This window comes from Solea solea, chromosome 19, assembly GCF_958295425.1.
Source record: "Solea solea chromosome 19, fSolSol10.1, whole genome shotgun sequence".
Lineage (NCBI taxonomy): Eukaryota > Metazoa > Chordata > Actinopteri > Pleuronectiformes > Soleidae > Solea > Solea solea.
The window spans coordinates 14,314,919-14,333,002 of record NC_081152.1 but is presented as its reverse complement, the minus strand read 5'-3'; the positions used below and the strand labels follow the sequence as shown (position 1 = coordinate 14,333,002).

The 18,084-nt window shown below is 43.5% G+C and overlaps 1 protein-coding gene across 3 annotated transcripts in view; it reads left to right on the top strand.

Annotated features, from left to right (window-relative positions):
• strbp (spermatid perinuclear RNA binding protein) overlaps nucleotides 1-18,084 on the top strand; it is a 78,490-nt gene that overhangs the window by 57,702 nt on the left and 2,704 nt on the right. For all 3 annotated transcript variants that reach the window (XM_058616614.1, XM_058616613.1, XM_058616615.1), the window contains exons 6-18: nucleotides 152-437; nucleotides 4,150-4,277; nucleotides 5,003-5,098; nucleotides 5,741-5,852; nucleotides 6,457-6,554; nucleotides 8,895-9,000; nucleotides 10,141-10,224; nucleotides 10,830-11,038; nucleotides 12,737-12,889; nucleotides 13,017-13,151; nucleotides 14,489-14,629; nucleotides 15,040-15,169; nucleotides 15,665-15,727. In XM_058616614.1, coding sequence (XP_058472597.1) covers nucleotides 152-437; nucleotides 4,150-4,277; nucleotides 5,003-5,098; nucleotides 5,741-5,852; nucleotides 6,457-6,554; nucleotides 8,895-9,000; nucleotides 10,141-10,224; nucleotides 10,830-11,038; nucleotides 12,737-12,889; nucleotides 13,017-13,151; nucleotides 14,489-14,629; nucleotides 15,040-15,169; nucleotides 15,665-15,727 — 1,741 coding nt within the window. The remainder of the gene's footprint in view (nucleotides 1-151; nucleotides 438-4,149; nucleotides 4,278-5,002; nucleotides 5,099-5,740; nucleotides 5,853-6,456; nucleotides 6,555-8,894; nucleotides 9,001-10,140; nucleotides 10,225-10,829; nucleotides 11,039-12,736; nucleotides 12,890-13,016; nucleotides 13,152-14,488; nucleotides 14,630-15,039; nucleotides 15,170-15,664; nucleotides 15,728-18,084) is intronic.

Below are 18,084 nucleotides of genomic sequence, written 5' to 3'. Positions count from 1 at the left end.
AGCCGTGTTCTAAACTGTGTCATGAATTCTTCCTCATTTATACGGCGCCATGTGCCGCACACTGAGCCTTGACCGACCCATCTGTACTCACACTCTCACACTGTGACCTCGGCCTCTCACCGTCCGGTCGTGTCTGCTTGACTCCCGGCAGAAGCTGACAGAGGAGAAGTACGAGGTCACGAGCTCCTTGCCCGAGGCAGCCATCTTGGTACAAACTAAAACAGAACCCAGACTCACGCTGAAGATCACCCTCACGTCGCCCGCCATGAGGGAAGACGGAGACGAGGAGGAGGAGGAGGAGGAGGAGGAGGAGGAGGAAGCAGAGGAGGAAGAGACGGTGGAGAACGGGCTGGAGGGAGGAGAGGTTGAGGAGGGGAAGGAGGCGGAGGAGGACGTGCAGGAGGAAGAGGAAGAGCAGGAGAAGGTGAACGGCCAAGGTAGGAACACTTTCATATTATTTTTGAGCACATGAACACACACAGGAGGTGAAACCACTGTCAAGGCGGAACAATCTTTTCTCCCCCTACTGTTTTTATGGGTGCTAGGAACTGGTTATAATTGGTTGTGGGCGGTAGGGCTCAGAGAGCAAGGCCAGCGGAATCAATAACTGTGTAGTAGCGAGCTGGCCATCCATCCTGTGCCGCCCCACCCCCACCAACACCACCTCAGACTGGACACTCAGGTCTCAGAGAGAGATGAGCGATAGCACGAAGGCCGGTCGTACATCACGCCACCTGCCGCCGCAACACAGAGGAGGAAGGCCACTCGCATTTTGACACAAACGCACACCAACTACACACACACACACACACACACACACAGATTGTGTATTTTGTACTTGACAGATAAAGACGCCAGTCACACTACATGTCAACTGGATGAGATTTAATCAGGCATCACTGGAGATTGAGGGGTGTGGGGCAGTTGGTGTAATCAGGTTACATCGCCCTGCCAGCGGGAAACATGACAGGCGGAGTCAGTCGCTTCCTTTAAATCAAGACGTACTTATGATGCATTTGTATTGAGCTTATTGTAGGTTGTATTGTGTGTTAGGGTTGCTCGTGTTTTTTTGTGTTGTACTTTGTATAGTTTTATGACTGTGTTTCTACTCGTCGCTGTAAAAACACAGGTGTTTATGTGTTAATGATCATGGTTTATGCACAGGATTTTAAAGCCTTTTCTTTGGTTCGATGGTCTTTGTAACACAAACATGGCATGCACGTGTTTCAGTAAGCAGCTCTGGGCGTGGAAATGCTAATTGCCGGATCGATGAGCCCTCCTGACTCTCAGTTTAATCTATATATTGATTTTAAAATAAATAGTGCTTGGTTTCAGTGTGTCAACCGGGGGTTTTTTTGTTTGTTTTTTTCACACATTTCACAGAAAATTGAATGACTAATCTTTATCGAATTTAAGTTAAGGTTGCATTCATGCTTAGAGAACACACAGTAGGGATGTTTTTATTTCTTAAATGAGTCAGAAGGATTCTCCCCCGTGTGTGTGCGGGATTTCTCCGGATTCTCCGGTTTCCTCCCACAGTGCAAAAACATGCAGATTTGAGGATTAGGCAAATTAGGTGAGTGTGAGATTGGATGGTTGTTTGTCTCTCTGTGGCCCTGTGATGGACCTGTCCAGGGTGCACCCCGTCTTTTGCCCTATGTCAGCTGGGATTGGCACCAGTTACCCTCATGTGGAGGATAAAGCGGTAGAAGATGAGTGAGTGAGTGAGTGAGTGAGTGAGTGAGTGAGTGAGTGTGAAGGGGGCAAAATAACCCCTTAAAGCAGAAGTAGACACTGAGTTTTTTCCACATGCAGCTGAGAGACCACACCGCAAGTTCACACAGATACAAACACGTCCACATGTTTCTATGGCCAGAGGAAGAGCTGCGCTGCTGTAACAAGCCACACGTGTTCAGTGATGATGTGAGTGTGAATAGGTGTTTTTGACATTTCCACCTAATATCTCTTGAGGGAAAGCTTCTCTCTTTACAGGAGAGTGATGAGGAAAATGTTTGCTTAGTTTATGTTTTCACAGAGGCCACAGAGGGCTCCTTAGTTTGTTTTATTTCACTCCCACACTTAATAAACCCTCTTTTTTTTTCTTCAAACCTCATGTAACCACAATCAATTCATACACAGCTTCATCTGATTCAGCTCGCCTCGCATATCATAAGCTTTGTGCCGATTCTCACAGCGGCAGACTGGGTGAAAGTGCAGTAAACTCCATCAGTCTGGTGTGTTGGGCGACATGAATCGAACGAGTACAAGAATGCTCCTCCTCTCTTACCAACCACGATGCTCCGACTAAACCCTGCCTTGATTCCTCCTGTGTTGCGTTTGTCTCAGACTGGATCCAACTATCATAGATTTTGTTTTTTTTTCTTTCACTTCTCCTTTGAGGAGCGCTTGATTCTGTGTTTGCCCAGACTGCCTCCTCTGCACCTTTTTCTCACCGTGAAATCAAGTGCACCTTATAAAAAAAAAAAACAACAACAACAACGAACAAACTTATTTTGACTCCTGCCTGGCGTCGCAGACTGGATCAAAATAAACACAATCCTCTTCAAATACATAAAGGAGAGATTGATTTACCTCCAACTGGGCTCTTGAACGTCGCCCACTCAGAGCAAATCAAACACTCCTTTGGTATTTGTGTGGTGTACGTCTGTGGGGGGGTGGGGGGGGGGGAGATTCGGGTCTCTCCATCCCACAAAGTTGTGTCTTCTCTTGTGACCCCACTCGCTCTCGCCCGTCATCAGTGACCGATGGATGTAAAATACTTCTGTCAATCTTATATTTACCATGTGCCAAACGTGTGGAGTTAGATTCAAGTCACAGACAGGACATGACTTTAGACTCAACATCACTGATAAAGACCTGAAATTGGACAAAGGACTTTGAGACTTATTAAAAATGATTACTTTTGTTTGCCGCGGTGGGCTTAACAATCTGGACGTGATGCCACAGCCTCTCTGCTTTGACCCTGACTGTGAGTCAGGAAACTTTAATCAGATATGTGAGATATGCGGCAGCGAGCCACACAAACCTTCCATCTCATTTCCTGGATCAACATTTGTTTGTGATGTTCACTGCTGACAAAAAAAAACACAAAGAAAAGTTGACTCCACTGAGTGCCGGGTGGAAGGATGGAAGGACTTTGTTTACCTACAACACAGTTGTTGTTGCTGCCAAACGTTATTAGCGTTTTAATTTCATATATGGCGGATACATAAATACATAAATTGGCATTTAGCTTTGTATTACTAGAATAGGGGTAGTGAAAAATTGGGCTTCCCAACCTCAGCTTCCCCTGAGTCGAGAAATATCTTCATTCTTTTTTGTAATGTGCCCACCAGTGACACTTGGTACAAGCCTTGAAACTGCAATGCTAATTCCACAGTCGAATTCCTTGTATGTGTTCACATACTTGGCCAATAAAGCTGATTCTGATTCTGATTCTGATTCTAAGTAACTGACTAAGTAAAATTCAGTTTACGATCCATAAGTATGATTTTTTTGGGCCATCTTGCCATGTTTCTACAACAGCCAGAACAAACAAACCAATCAGTGCGTACGTTCCTTCTTTTAAAGCTGGAGTTATGTAAAAGAAAGTTAAAAAAACATCTTATGTCTTATTCATGGTTAAAGTTTAGTTGTAATTGTTACTAATTGTCAAAACTGAACAAACTAGCCAGTGCGTGCGTTTGGTAAAAAGCACATTATGACTCGGGACTTGAAACTCTTGGACTTGTGACTTGACTCTCCAGCCCTAAATCTGGACTTGAGCGTGAAAAACCTGATACCTGCTTATTTGACACACGTCAGACTGATCAAAGCGCTAAATAATCAGATCACCGTTTAAGGAACGTTTGGGAGCGTCATCCATCACTGATCGGTGAACTGCGGGGAGCGAGCCACTCGCAACCAGGAGACAAACAACTTTATGGGCATGAAAGGCACCTTGTATGTACCTAAAGTATTCATGCATGTGTGTGTGCGTGTGTGTGCACTCACGCGCCAGCTCCACGCGTGCCTGCATACATCCTCACACACACGTAAAAAAAAAAGAAACACACACACACACACTCAGTGACGTGACGTGTGTGTGTTTCACGTTCTCTGTACTGGGTTGTTATTGTTTTGTGGCAGTGTTGGGTGCTGCTGCGCAGAGAGTGGAGGCTGAGGAGGAGGAGGAGGAGGAGGAGGAGGGGGAGGTGCTGGATAGACACAGATGTCTGTTGGCCCTGGCAGCGCTGCGACACGCCAAGTGGTTCCAGGTCGGCACCCACTCACTTCCTGTCTTCCTGCCCGATGCTTATTGTAGCCTGATGATTCAGCTGTCAGCTAAAACTGTGGCGCTTTATTTTGCCCACTCAGTGTAGACTAATCAAGAAACAGATGCAAGAAGCACACATTGTTATCATTATCATCATTATTATTATTATTATTATTAGCATACATTTTAATGAGCAGCATACAATTGAATGATTTAAATTACTGTCACAACGTTGTGAACAGCGGCTGCCAAAACCATACGTAGTGGAAACATGAATGGTGTCGTTAGGCTACAAAAGCAATGGTTGATACTTTTTTTTTCTTTTGGCTATTACATGAACCTGCCTGCTCTGTACAGTATGTCAGTGCTTCCCCCTTTGATTACCCCCCCCCACCCCCATACCCTTCCCCCATCTGTCTCCCAACTCACTTATCACACTACGACATTGTAGGTTACGTGAAGACAAGAGACAAGCTGTCAACATGTAGCACTTTAGCACACAGATCACAACACTCTCTCTCTATGTGTGTGTGGGGATCATAGGAAGTTTGAGGCAGATTTGATGCTGTTTATGTATATGCATTTTATTTTCCCCGTGCTCAGTCTTGCTTTTTTTTTCCATTTAACTTCCTTCTTCACCTCACTCTGCATCTCTCATTTCTGTCTTCGCCACCCCTTTCTCTCTGTCGCTCTCTCTCCGTCTGTCTGTCTGTCTGTCTGTCTCAGGCGCGAGTGAACGGGCTCAAGTCCTGCGTCATTGTTCTCAGGATACTTAGAGACATGTGCAACAGACACCCCGTCTGGGAACCTCTCAAAGGATGGGTGAGTGTTTCTGTGTAATTACCTCTGTTAATTGGATGAGTGTGAAATGGAAAGAAAGTGTGTTTTAGTTGTTGTTGTTGTTGTTGTTGCTGTTGTCGTCGTCATTGTGATATTAGGATGTTTTTTTAAATGTTCCCCAAGGATAAGTTAAGCAATGGGGAAACACTGTGGAATATAAAGAATATTAGAAAATGATGTACAATGTAAACAGTATGTCACCAGGATATGTACAATACGGGTCTAGGTATAGTTAACTTCATTTTATTCATATCACCCAATACTTTATTCTCTCCACTGGCTACCTGTGCGTTTTGTGGGCCTTTTTAAATCCAAACTTAAAACGTATTTATTCAGAATGGCTTTTAATACCCAGTAGTGTGGTGACACTTTCTATTCGTGTGTATTTTTAATTGGTATTTCCATGCTTTGATTTAAGTTTCATGAATTTGTTTTTACCGTCTGTTTTTAATGCTGTGTGTCTGCAATGCTTTTATTTTGTAAAGCACTTTGGTCACCTGTGTTGTAAAGGGCCTATAGAAATAAAGTACATTCCATTATTGCATAAAGCTGAAGCTATTTTCAGGCTGCATATTCATCTGTGCTGTATGTGTGTGTGTGTGTGTGTGTGTGTGTGTCTTGCAGCCCTTAGAGCTCATCTGTGAGAAGGCAATCGCCACTTGCAACAGACCTCTTGGTGCTGGAGAAGCCCTGCGCAGAGTCATGGAGTGTCTGGCCTCAGGCATAGTGCTACCAGGTACAGAGCCATGCTCTATGTGTGAATGAATATACAGCTGAAAAGAGCTGAGGAAGAGCGGGAGCGTGCGTGTGCGTGTTTTAATACAAATTCTTGGCATAGCTGATGAGCAACACTGAGAAACACGCTCAATTTGGGCTGAGAATTCTGAGTATCTTAGTTATTTCCATGTGTTCTGGGTCTGGGTGTAGATTCTCATTCATCCAGGTCCAGATGTCACCCACTCAGTGACTTTTAAAAGTAAAGAATAAAAAATGTTGATGTATTCTTCTGGGGATGTACAGTAGGTGGTAGCATAATGAAGAAATCATTACATTCCGTTAGAGATGCAGACATTATGGATTCAGGAACGCTGATTTAGTGTCGTGCACGCCAGTGTTTTTTATGTCAGTGCAAAACTCAGTGGCCTTGGCTGAGGTTTTCACATCCTGAGTTCGTTTTAGTTTTGATTCCTAAAATAAACAAAGCAGCGTACATGAAAGTTTCAGTTAAAATGACAAAAACATATGTATTTATATTTTCATGACCTTGTGGGGACTTTCTGTATGACTCTGATGTGTCCTCACTAAGTTTGTGTGTGTGTGTGATCTCCTGACCTCCCCAGGTGGTCCAGGTTTACACGACCCATGTGAGAAAGAGCCAACAAACACACTAGCCAACATGACTGACCAGCAGGCGGAGGCCATTACCTTCAGTGCACAGGTACACACACACACACACACACACTTGTTCGACATTCATGACTTGAGGGGACATTGCATTGACTTACATTCATTTCTTGGAGACTTACTCTAACCTTAACCACAATTACTACTGGCCTAATCCTAATCCTAACCCTAACCCTAACCCTAACCTCAACCTAACCATGAAACATATCTTCACCTTAAAATGTAGTAATTTACGTTATGGGGACTTGCTTTTTGTCCCCACAAGGAGGACAAGTCCCCATAATGTGACTGTGTAAACAGGTTTTGGTCCCCACAACATTAGTAATACCTGGTACACACACACACACACACACACACACACACACACACACACACACTATTCAAAATAAGCTTTTGCCTCATTAGGACCAGGTTCTTGAACTGAAAAGATCGGTTTTTATCCCAGAAAATGTGCCAAAAGGTGTATAAAACACCAGTACAAGACAAGGCTGGACTGTCAATAGGGACAATTGTACAGTATTAGTATTGGTTTGGATGAGTTAAACTTTCACACAGCAAAAGTATAAGGAAATATCATGTACACCCAACAGCAACTAGACTCACTCAAGGAAGGCTTTGGGGGTTTGTTTCTGGGTAAACATCAGACAAGGCTCCATAAAAGTTACATTTCATTTCAACAAAGATATGAATACCAACATTAATAAACCACCTTGGTTGAGCAAAAACAAAAGGTGGATTGTTTGATATTTTTGCTGCTGTTGAAAGAAGCTTCTGCCTCATTAGGACCAGGTTTGTGTCTGCGTGAAGACTACTTGTCCAGAAAATATCCATTTATATGCCACAAAAAGTCCTAAAAGGGTATAAAATACAAGTATATACACACACACACACTCAAGCAGCAGATTAAAGGCACTGTTGTTATCGCCCAGCTGTACTTGCCCTAAGCTGTCAGTGTGTGGGAATCAGCAAGTGACCTGCCCGTTACCACCCAAACTAACAATCTGCATGCGCGCAAACACACACACACACCCTTACTTGTGTGTGCGCGCGTGTCCGTGTGTGTCTCCGGAAAAACGCTGCGTGCTGCATTTTAATGATCGGTGTGGGAAACTATTGCCACCGCGAGCTATAAATCCATCCCTGACGCCGGGGCGACAGTATCTTCAGTGCACGCACTCCTGCGTGTGTGTGTGCGCGCGGGAGGTCACGACCTTCCCCCGCGCACACACTCTGGCTCTGAGCTGCATGGCTTAGTGGATACCGCCGTCCATTTCCTTTGAAGGTGGCTGGGACGAGGCTGGAATGTCAATAGGGATAATTGTTGCAGATACAAGCGCAGATAGGAGCGAGGGAGCCGCTCTGTCGATGAGCTACACCGAGCCTCATGAATGCCTGAGACACTACAGTTCCCTCATGGATTTATATTAGCAGAGCCACCGGGAGCCATTCGGCCTATCTTGTGGCTGCGTAGATTATGAATGTTTACATTTGGACGACAATGATTAATTAACACAGGGATGCACTGGTCAGTGCGTCTACTTATCTTCTAACCCCTTTATCCTCCACATGAGGGTCGCTGGTGCCAATCTCAGCTGACATAGGGCGAAAGGGCGGGGTACACACTGGACAGGTCACCAGTCCATCACAGGGACACATAGAGACAAACAACCATCCACTCTCACTCTATAGTCAACTTAGAGTGTTCACTTGATCTAATCCGCCCATATTGCATGTTTTTGGACTGTGGGAGGACATGCAGTGCACTCCATGCAGAAAGACATGGCCCACGTCTACTTATATTTTTGATATTTAAATGGAGAAAAAAATAAATAAAAATGCAGCAACTGTCAAAAGATGTGAAGATGGTGCAGAGTTGCGAGTGTTATCCACGTGCTTCTTTATTTATTAAGAATTTGCAGGCAGTTTTGTTCTTTATCATCTTAATTTTACATAAAACTCTGCAATACATGATTCAAAAGGATGAACAGTGTTGTTGTTTTTTTAAATACAATCCATACCAGAAAAGTAAATCCTTGTGTCCAAGGTTAATAGAGGTATAATATTAAATCATAGTATGAATTTATCTTTTCTCAGCCTTTATCTCTTTTCCTGTATTTGTGTGTGTGTTTTTTTATCAATATAAGATATGATAGTCGCAGTAACGTGCGTAAAGTTAAAGATAATAAATCATAAACATGCATTTCCACGTGTGAAAGTACAATATAGAAAGATATCGACAATACGATTATAAAAAGTTCAAATAGAATGTACACTATAGACAGTTTCCATAATACAGACAGTATGGGCTTGATATTTACTGTATAAACAAGGATTGGACACGAGATATTGTAATTGTTTGATTTTTTATCAACAGCATGCGCTCAGACTCATGGCATTCGGGCAGATCTACAAGGTGCTGGAGATGGAGCCTCTCCCCTCAAATAAACCGTCACAGAAATACCCTTGGTGTGATAAAGAAGGTGAGTACCTCCTGTTCACCTGCCGGGACGACCTACGTCCATCTCTGCCTTTCATGCATTTCATCCATCGTGTCTCTCTCCGTCACCCTGGGCCTGCAATGTCCTAGTTATCTGCCTCATCAGGCTTTCAGGCTGCATTTTTCCATCTTTCACTCACTCTGGTACCTGCTAATCCATCTGAAAGCTGATCCATTCTCGCATTTGTAAAAGCAAACCTTCAATGACAGGATCAGGGTCGGAGACATGATGTGACCGTTAGAGGATGTGATTTTTCTGCACATCTGAACATGGCTGAATGGTCATAGTGGTCATTTTCACCATGCCTACCTTATTTGCACGTTATTTTAATAATTAATGTAAAAAATAGAGTAGGTATAAGTAAACATTTAAGGGGAGAAATCAATCTCCCTTAATATTAGTATAAATTTATAGATACGTAATTGATGAAGATTTGTTAAACTGCAGGAAAATGAACCGCGTTACAAAACAATATTGCTTTGGATGAGTTCAGCTATCACACTGCAAGATTATAAGGAAGTATTATGTAAATTCAAAAGCAATTAAAGTCCCTCAAGCAAGGTATTTGGGGGATTTTAGCTCCCAAAAAAGGTTACGTAGGATTCATGTCATTTCATTTCAACAAAGACATGAATTCCAAAATGTATAATGAGTCAAAATGACCGCCTTGTTTGTGCGGGAAAAAAAAAGGTGAGCTTTTTGTGACCCTGTCTCCAGGAGTCACGCCAAAGACACGGTGGCCGTGGCGGAATCACTTAAGCTCGTACGTGCTCAGCGCAGGAATGTTTCTGCTTCGCTTCACACGACAAGACGACTCGAAAAAACTCACAAGATCTTAAATTTGGCAAATTTCCAATGAGATTTTCATGGAAAGAAATAACTCCGGGGAGCCCTTTGGTGCTGCATGATGCTGACATGGACGGCTGCCAAAGCACTTAGAGATTAGGGAGCATGTAGGAGAAGAGCTTATATACTGTGTCCTCCTCCAGGTTTGACTTTGTGTGTGTTTTGCTTATTAGTGAGTTTAAACCATCTTTGTGTGTGTTTTGCTTATTAGTGAGTTTATCCATCTTTGTGTGTTGTTTGCCGTGACGTTGCCCGTGTAAACTCTGTGTGTCTTAGGCTTAGCGCTGAAGAGGCCATACGAGGACGGATTCATGGATGACAAGGATCTCATCAAGAAGATGAAGAGGAATCTGAGGAAAGGTACTAAAAATGAGGACTGACAGCGGGTGATGATCTCATTTTCTATTTTCGTGTTGAGAGGGGAATGGTTAACTGAGAGTGGACAAAAATTGACTTTATTAAGACCACACTCCGAGAGAGAGAGATAGCTGTGTCTTTTTCCGACAGACGAGCCTCATATCTCTTCCCATTAGCTCTATTTTTTTTGGTGTCTCCCCCTCTCCCCCCGTCTGCCTCTCTGCTTTCCACCCTCGTTCTGTCCCTTGGAGGCGGATCGATAATATCGATTACCAGCGTTTTAGCAGGCCATCCAATCATCTCCAGCTCTTTCTTCGTACAAGGAGAAGATGAACCACGACTAATGGAGGCAGAAAGGCCTCTTTGGATATTGACACACGGGAGGAACATGATTGAAAGGGAAAAGAAAATAGAGTGGCGTTTTTATCCGTCATGAAAACAAGTAGCCACAGTTGTGAAACGCTAAGGCAAATCAGATAAACACATCTTCAAAGTGGCTCAGTTTGTCCACGCTCTGTTGCATAATTGATACACATGCTATCCTTATCAGATTCACCCAATATGTAAATAAACTCCATATTCTTTTTTCTTTTTTTTATTTCCATTAGTCTTGGACAGTAAAGCCATAGACTCCAACCAGCCAATGAATGCTCTGATGCGGCTGAACCAGATACGGCCAGGGCTTCAGTATCGCCTGCTGTCTCAGTCGGGCCCGGTTCACGCTCCGGTCTTCACCATGTCGGTGGATCTCGATGGAACCATTTACGAAGCGTCGGGATCCTCCAAGAAGACCGCCAAGCTGCATGTCGCTGTCAAGGTAGGACATTTATCCCATGATGTTGATGCAGTCGTTTGTCCTGCCACAAGAACACAAATACAAAGTTAGTGACTCAATTTGAAGAGGGAGCACAGGGCAGCACTTATCTGCACCCGGGGAACAATGGGGGATTGGGTGCCTTGCTCAGGGACACCCCAGCCCTTGACCTGTCTGGCAACCCTACCGTTTAGGCCAATTACCTTGGTTAAAGAGGGAAAAGAAAATATCGGAACGTTGAATCACAATCAGAATAAAAATGGAATCGTCAGCCAAACATCGTGATGCTTTTGAATCGTGACAACAGCATATCCTCTCAACCCTAATGAAGAATTGTCTCTGCTTTTGGCTGCAGTCAGACCTGTGTGTATCTATGTTTGTGTTCGCATATGTTTGTGTGTGTGTGTGTGTGCGTGTGTGTGAGAGAGAGAGAAGATGGAAGGAGGTTGGCAAATCCATGTAATCCCAAAGTGGTTGTGAACAAAGATGCTCTCCAGAGCACAGAGCTGAGATAATCTGCTCGCCGCTCCATTCCCATACAAGGCTTTCAACCCAATCTTGCTCCTTTTTTTTTTTCTCTCCATTCTCCTTCTTTGTCAATTTATTTTTCCTGGTGTAGTCACCTTTTGATCCGTCTTTCTCTGCCTCTCTTTCTCAGCCACCCTCGCACACATTTGTTCTCCCTTTTAGCGAGTGGTCCAGCAGCAGCTGTAACACAATCACCTATTCAAGTCGAGTCAGGACCTTGTTTTTCTGCCTCCACAGTCCACAGTGTTCTGAATGTCTGTGCTCTGCCATGTTAGTGTACGTGGAACTATTGATGCCTCCAGAAAAAGGGTTTTGTTAAAATTGTGAATAGAAATGGTGGAGGGTTTTTTCTTTTTTTAGCCTGACCTGTTATAGATGGTCGAACAACAGTAAAGTTATGTCAGAGTTGATTCACAATTATTAAAAAATTGTTGTGAAATTACTTTTTTTATTCATTCAGGTGTGAGAAAACAAGGGACCGTCTAAAGCACCAACCTTTTCGAGACCGAGAGCTAGTGAATATTTGGAGGACTACCATATTAACATTTTATGCAATTTACCATCTAAATGTTGAATATCATGCGTACAATTGCATACACATTCATTCCAGTGCTTACTCCTAACGACCATCGCAGTTTTCATAAACGATATCAATGATATTTTACTCAGCAATCATATGGATGATATGAATCATATGATGAGGGGAAGTGGGAGTGAGTGGGCTACCAGGTGCTCACGGGCAACACGTTGGTGACCACTGGTCTAAAGTTTCTGACATCCATTTTCAACCCCTTTATCCTCCACATGAGGGTCGCGGGGAGCACTGGTGCTAATCTCAGCTGACATAAAGGGAACAGCGGGGTCTCACCGTGGACAGATCACCAGTCCATCACAGGGACACATAGACAAACAACCATCTACTCTTACTCTCACACCTACAGTTAATTTAGAGTGTCCAATTTGCCTAATCTCTAAATCTGCATGCTTTTGGACTGTGACAAGAAACTAGAGAACCTGGAGAAAACCCACAGGGGTAACATGCAAACTTCTGTCTTCATCAAATACATGATACAATGAAAACATACTACGTTTTATTCTTGCAGGCTTTACCTGCTGTTGTTCTTGTTCTTCTCAATTCCTTATTGCTTCACCGTCATCTTCCTTGCTCTCTAGGTTCTCCAGGCGATGGGCTACCCGACGGGTTTCGACTCAGACCTGGACCCCATGAGTTCGGACGAGAAGTCGGACGGCGAGGGGAAAAGCGACACGTCCTCACACACTAGCAATAACCCCACGCACTCCTCGGACAGCTCCAACACACTCGAGGTGAGGGATTTAACATTTGTGATTGGTGAGGGATTTTCAATGGTGCGCTCAAGGTTAACTCTCAGGCGCGTGCGTTCTCGCCTGAAGATGCTCGTTGAATTAAAGTGCGTCTTTTTCAATTCTCCAGGTGCGAACTCAGGGTCCCATTCTGACAGCGAGTGGGAAGAATCCTGTCATGGAGCTGAACGAGAAGAGGCGAGGCCTAAAGTATGAGCTCATCTCTGAGAGTGGAGGCAGCCATGACAAACGCTTTATAATGGAGGTGAGAGCTTCACACACAAAAGATGATAAAGCCATGTGTAAAATAACAAGTGTCTGTCTGACTAATTAACTAGTTAATCATCAGCACCGACCAGTTTTTGTTTAATTAACGAGCTGATCATATATATTTATCAAAGTATTAACCTAACCACAATTTAAATGTTAGCCCTAAACTTAACCAGTTCCTCCAAAATGGGTTTTTTATCTCATCTGCCACAACTAAATATCAAACCTACACCATTAACCACTAAACTAAACCCAATTCTAACCCTGAAACCAAGTTTTAATCCTTAAAAAAAACCTTCATAGTTGTAAAGAACAGCCAAAAATGTTCTCACAAACATAGGATTCGTCCACAGCCTGTACACACACACAAACACTGATCACCGGTGGAGTCAATCAGTCAACTTAGGTTCCGAGAGCAAGCCTGTTCTCTGTGGGGTGTTTGTGTGTGTGTGTGTTGTTTTCCAACACGGCTGGCTGCTCCATCGCTCCGCTGATTGATTAGCAGGCCTGTCTGACAGAAGGCCATTGCTAAACAAGCCGTCCTCCTCAGCCTGACTCACTGACAGAGCTACTGGTGACTGATGAAACACATGGGCTTGGTGCAACATAATGATGCCATTATTATGTTGTTGTTATTATTATTATCATTATTATTATTGCAATACAAAAACTTGGAGGAAAAAAATGTATTCTTAGAACCTTTTCATGTCTCTGTACCAGAGACATCTAGACTAGAGAATGTCCTCTTAAATTTGGCACAAACATTCAGTTGAAATGAAGGATAAACGTAGTAGTTTTGGAGGTCAAAGCTGAAGGTTGTTGTGACCCCAGAAACCCCAAAGTTATTGCTTTATGAACATTGATGGAATCCTATTAAAATGTGTGTAAATATTCACTTGTATTTAGAGATGAACTGATTTAGGTTTGGATAATCGAAGGTCTCCTGGATTCTTTTAATGAAGCTTCAATGTTGTCTGCTTGTCAGGTTGCAGCATAGGTGGTTTCTGTAATCTCTAACTTTGAAACAAGTCCTCTTATTGTCTCAACGTTGTCGTAGGGAACATGTCTGTGAGTGTCAAGGTCATGGTGACCTCACAGGTCATTGAAGTCAATGTGGACTTGATTTTAAAAACATGAGAGACCACCAAAGATTATGTTTTAATCCTGAGAAAGCACAGACTAGACTAAAATCAGAAGCACTCACAATTGTTGGAGTCCTCTAGACTTTACAGGAGTGGGAAAAAAAATGGTGTAGTATCTTTTCACTATAATCTAAACCAGATTTCATCAATATTTTACGTCGTGTCTTTTGTTTGCATGTGTGGATCTCAGGTGGAGGTGGATGGGCAGAAGTTCCGCGGGGCAGGCCCCAACAAAAAGGTAGCAAAGGCCAGCGCTGCTCTGGCAGCTCTGGAAAAACTCTTCTCTGGCCCCAACGCTGCTGCAAACAAGAAAAAGAAGATACTGCCTCAGGTAATAAGACACAGCGGGCCCTGCTTCATTCTGAGACGTGCATTTACACACACGGAGCAAAACAACAAGCAATTTAGTGGAGCTATACTGTACTCTACGTCTTCCTTAAGAGTCAAACTGTCAGCATGGCTATGAAATGTATTACTGTACGTTTGAACTTTTTCTTTTTTCTGCTTCTTATCTGTGTCGCTTCTGTGGAGCCGCGGCACGACTGGTCTCATTTGTTCACCCAACAGAAATCAATAAGACCGAGTTTAACAAGTGTCTAATCAGATTAGCTCTTGATAGCAATCGGATCACCGCGTCTCCACTTAAGTTGTCACCGAGCGCTAACAGACTGGTCAAGTGTGTGGTTTCGTACCATATTTCTGTGCGTCAGTGTATCAAAATGACATTAACTGTGTGTTCAGACTAAAGGAGCCCTGGCGGCGGCGGCGGCGGCCTCAGCGGTAGCAGCTCAGGTAGCCAGAGGAAGAGGAAGAGCGGCCCTCGCGAGAGGAGCCTTCGTCAGTGCAGCTGCACCCGGATACGTCACGCAAGGTGAGCCTCGTTTCAGCGTCGTATTATTTTCTATCCAATCATACGAGCAAATAAGCACGGAACACATTTTAAATTGATGTATTGCAGATACAGTATCTGTGTCCTTGCATCGGGCCTCGCAGAAGACAATTCTTTTATTTATAAATATTTGACTTTATTCCCTCTTTTATATTTGATACAGTGGGCGGTGCTGTGTTTGCATTTTCTTCCTTTTACTTCAGGATGTTTGCCCAGTTTTCAGCTTGAAAATAATCATCACTTTTCCCCCTGCAGTCGTGCGGGGAAAATATCACAGGCTGGCAGTACAGAGGACAACGTATAGGGAGAACTACAGTGATTATGCGGGGAAACTATTGATTTAAAGTTTGTGTGGAACTTTGACTCAGATTCCACTTGAGCCTCCACTCTGGTGTTTTACCCACTTTTAGAATCTAAACTTAATTAATTAAAACAAGTACACAACTAAACTGGACCATGTCACCTTCCCACCAACAGGCTTCGGGACACCATATGGCTACAGCCCTGCTGCTGCCGCTGCTGCAGCTGCTCCTGCATACGGTATGTGCTTGTGTTTTGTTTTTGTCTGTCCTGATTCTTACCATCTCAAACCTTCTTCACTTCCTCTTAACTCTTTCCAGTCTTTTAACCGTACACTTCCCCATTAACCTGCCATAACTACGTCCTGTTAGGTTTGTTACGGCACATCATGGTATCACCCATTCATACTTCACTCAGCTTATTTATTGTATGGACGTGCACTTACAATGAATGCGATTCGGATTCTGGAATGACTTAAAAGCCTTTCTCTAACACAAGTTTCCTGGGGTTTGGCGCTGAATTTCATTCATAATTAATTAAGTTTAAATGTTCTTTTTCCTCTTGACTTTTTGCTTCAAGCAAGTCTGTCTGTGCTTGGGCTGAACATCCAGCCTCCAGTTGTTCCTCCGTGTGCATTTTTTCCGCCACCCACCCACCCACCCACACACACACGCATACGATACACACCTGCACACACAGCACTTTTTATCCCCCCCTGCCGCCCCCCAGTATACAATCTTGTCAGGATTTTTAATTAGCAGGGACAGGGCCCGTGCTGCCGTCATTCCCATCGCTGTTCAGATTAGCACTTGGCATAGTGTGAGTTCTTCACTTTAGCCGCTGATATTTAAGGCTGGTGGGGAAGCGCTGGCAGTTTACACTGCTCCTGTCATGTTACTGCTGCTAAAGGGTTTCCATGTCCTCGCTGCTGAAAGTGCTCCGTCTCCCTTCCCCTCTCTTCTCCCTCCCCCTCTCTCACCCTCTCTCTCTACAGTTAATGACTCTTAAGTCTATACCAGTCCTTGACCTTTAACAGCAAAGCTATTGGTGCCCGAATTCACCGCGTACATCTCTCTATTGAACACAGTCATATTGACCTCAACAGACTGGGCCTTGTGTCGCGTGTGTGTGTGTGTGTACACATGTAGCATTAGGAGGCCCCTCTGTCCACGCGTCAGCCTGGAGCTTGAATGGGCCTTATGTGTCGGGGGTGAGACAGGTCTGAGGCCTGAGGGCAGGCGTTTAGTCCGCCCCTGAGAACCTAGCAGTCCTGGATATGAAGTGCACCAGTTTTCTGTGTTCATTAGTGTTGGAACTCTGCGTCCGTTTGCAGGGTTTCCTTTCAGTCCTTGCCATTCACACATTCAGTGTTTTGCACGTTGTTATGCTGCACTTAATGGATTACGCAGAAGTGGATAGTAGGTGCAGTTTGTACTGTGCAACTATGAAGTTGTGTTCTGAGTTTGTTAATGGTTGGTTTCATGACTGGTTGATTATCTTTTATTGTTCTGTGGGTGGATGAAGCACAACACATCTCAACCCCCCCCCCCCATGATTCTTCTATATGCCTTAAATCCCAGTGGGTGGTCGCCAGGTTCAGCTGACCCTGACCTTTGACCTCATCTTCTCACAATAAGTCAGGAAGTGGAGTTGTATAAAAGTCAACAGAGAAGCAGCACACAGATTACCGAGCTCCAAATATAAACAGAACGTGACGACTCCTGTTGTGTTTATCTCTCTTAAGCTCAGTGATTCTCAAAGGTGAACTCATAAATAAACTCCTAAACACCGGCTGTTGGGGTGAAAATGGCTATCGTTTGTTTTCTCATGTTGTCTTTGGGTGTCGGATAGTGGGATAAATGTGAGGCTGGTACAAATAAAAAAAGCCACTTGTTTAAACTGGATAGAATAATTAAAAGGTGTCTCTCCTCTTTTGCCTTGGCCTTTTTTCCTCTTGTTCTTCTCTGTGTTCCTGGAGCTCACTGCTGCTTTCTGATTTCTTGCTGGCAAATACTAACTAATGCATTAGAACATAATATTATTGCAACAAGTAGGAGAAGAACATGTAGCATTACAGTTTATTGCAAATGCAAAGTTTACAGGACAGTATATATTTCTATCCTTCCTCCACTGATTTTCTCCACTTTATGTTTACTTAGGTAATACTTTCAGTACTGACAAGGTCCAGTTCTGAGATTTAGTATTCTGTAAACATCACTAAAAAACCCTCAAAATGAATGAAAAACAGTGTTCTCTTCGAAGTGAAACCTGATTTGGTAAAAGATCTTGCCACCAAAAGTTAGTTTGTGATATACTGTCACCAGATCTCAGACATAATGGGTACAATGTTTTAAAGGTGCGAATATTAACAAAAGTTCTAATAAACTAAAATGAGCTTCACACATATTTAGTGGCTAACACACTCACGCACTCACACAGCCCTGTTTGTGTAGCAAACAGGTGTTTATTCAGGGAGTAGACTAGAAAGCATACAAAAGCTTAGTTATTTTTTATTTATTTATTTATTCATTTATTTATTTATTCATTTTTTTGCCCTGAATTCATGCAGAGCTGTGCTCTTCTCATCTCTCCCCTCT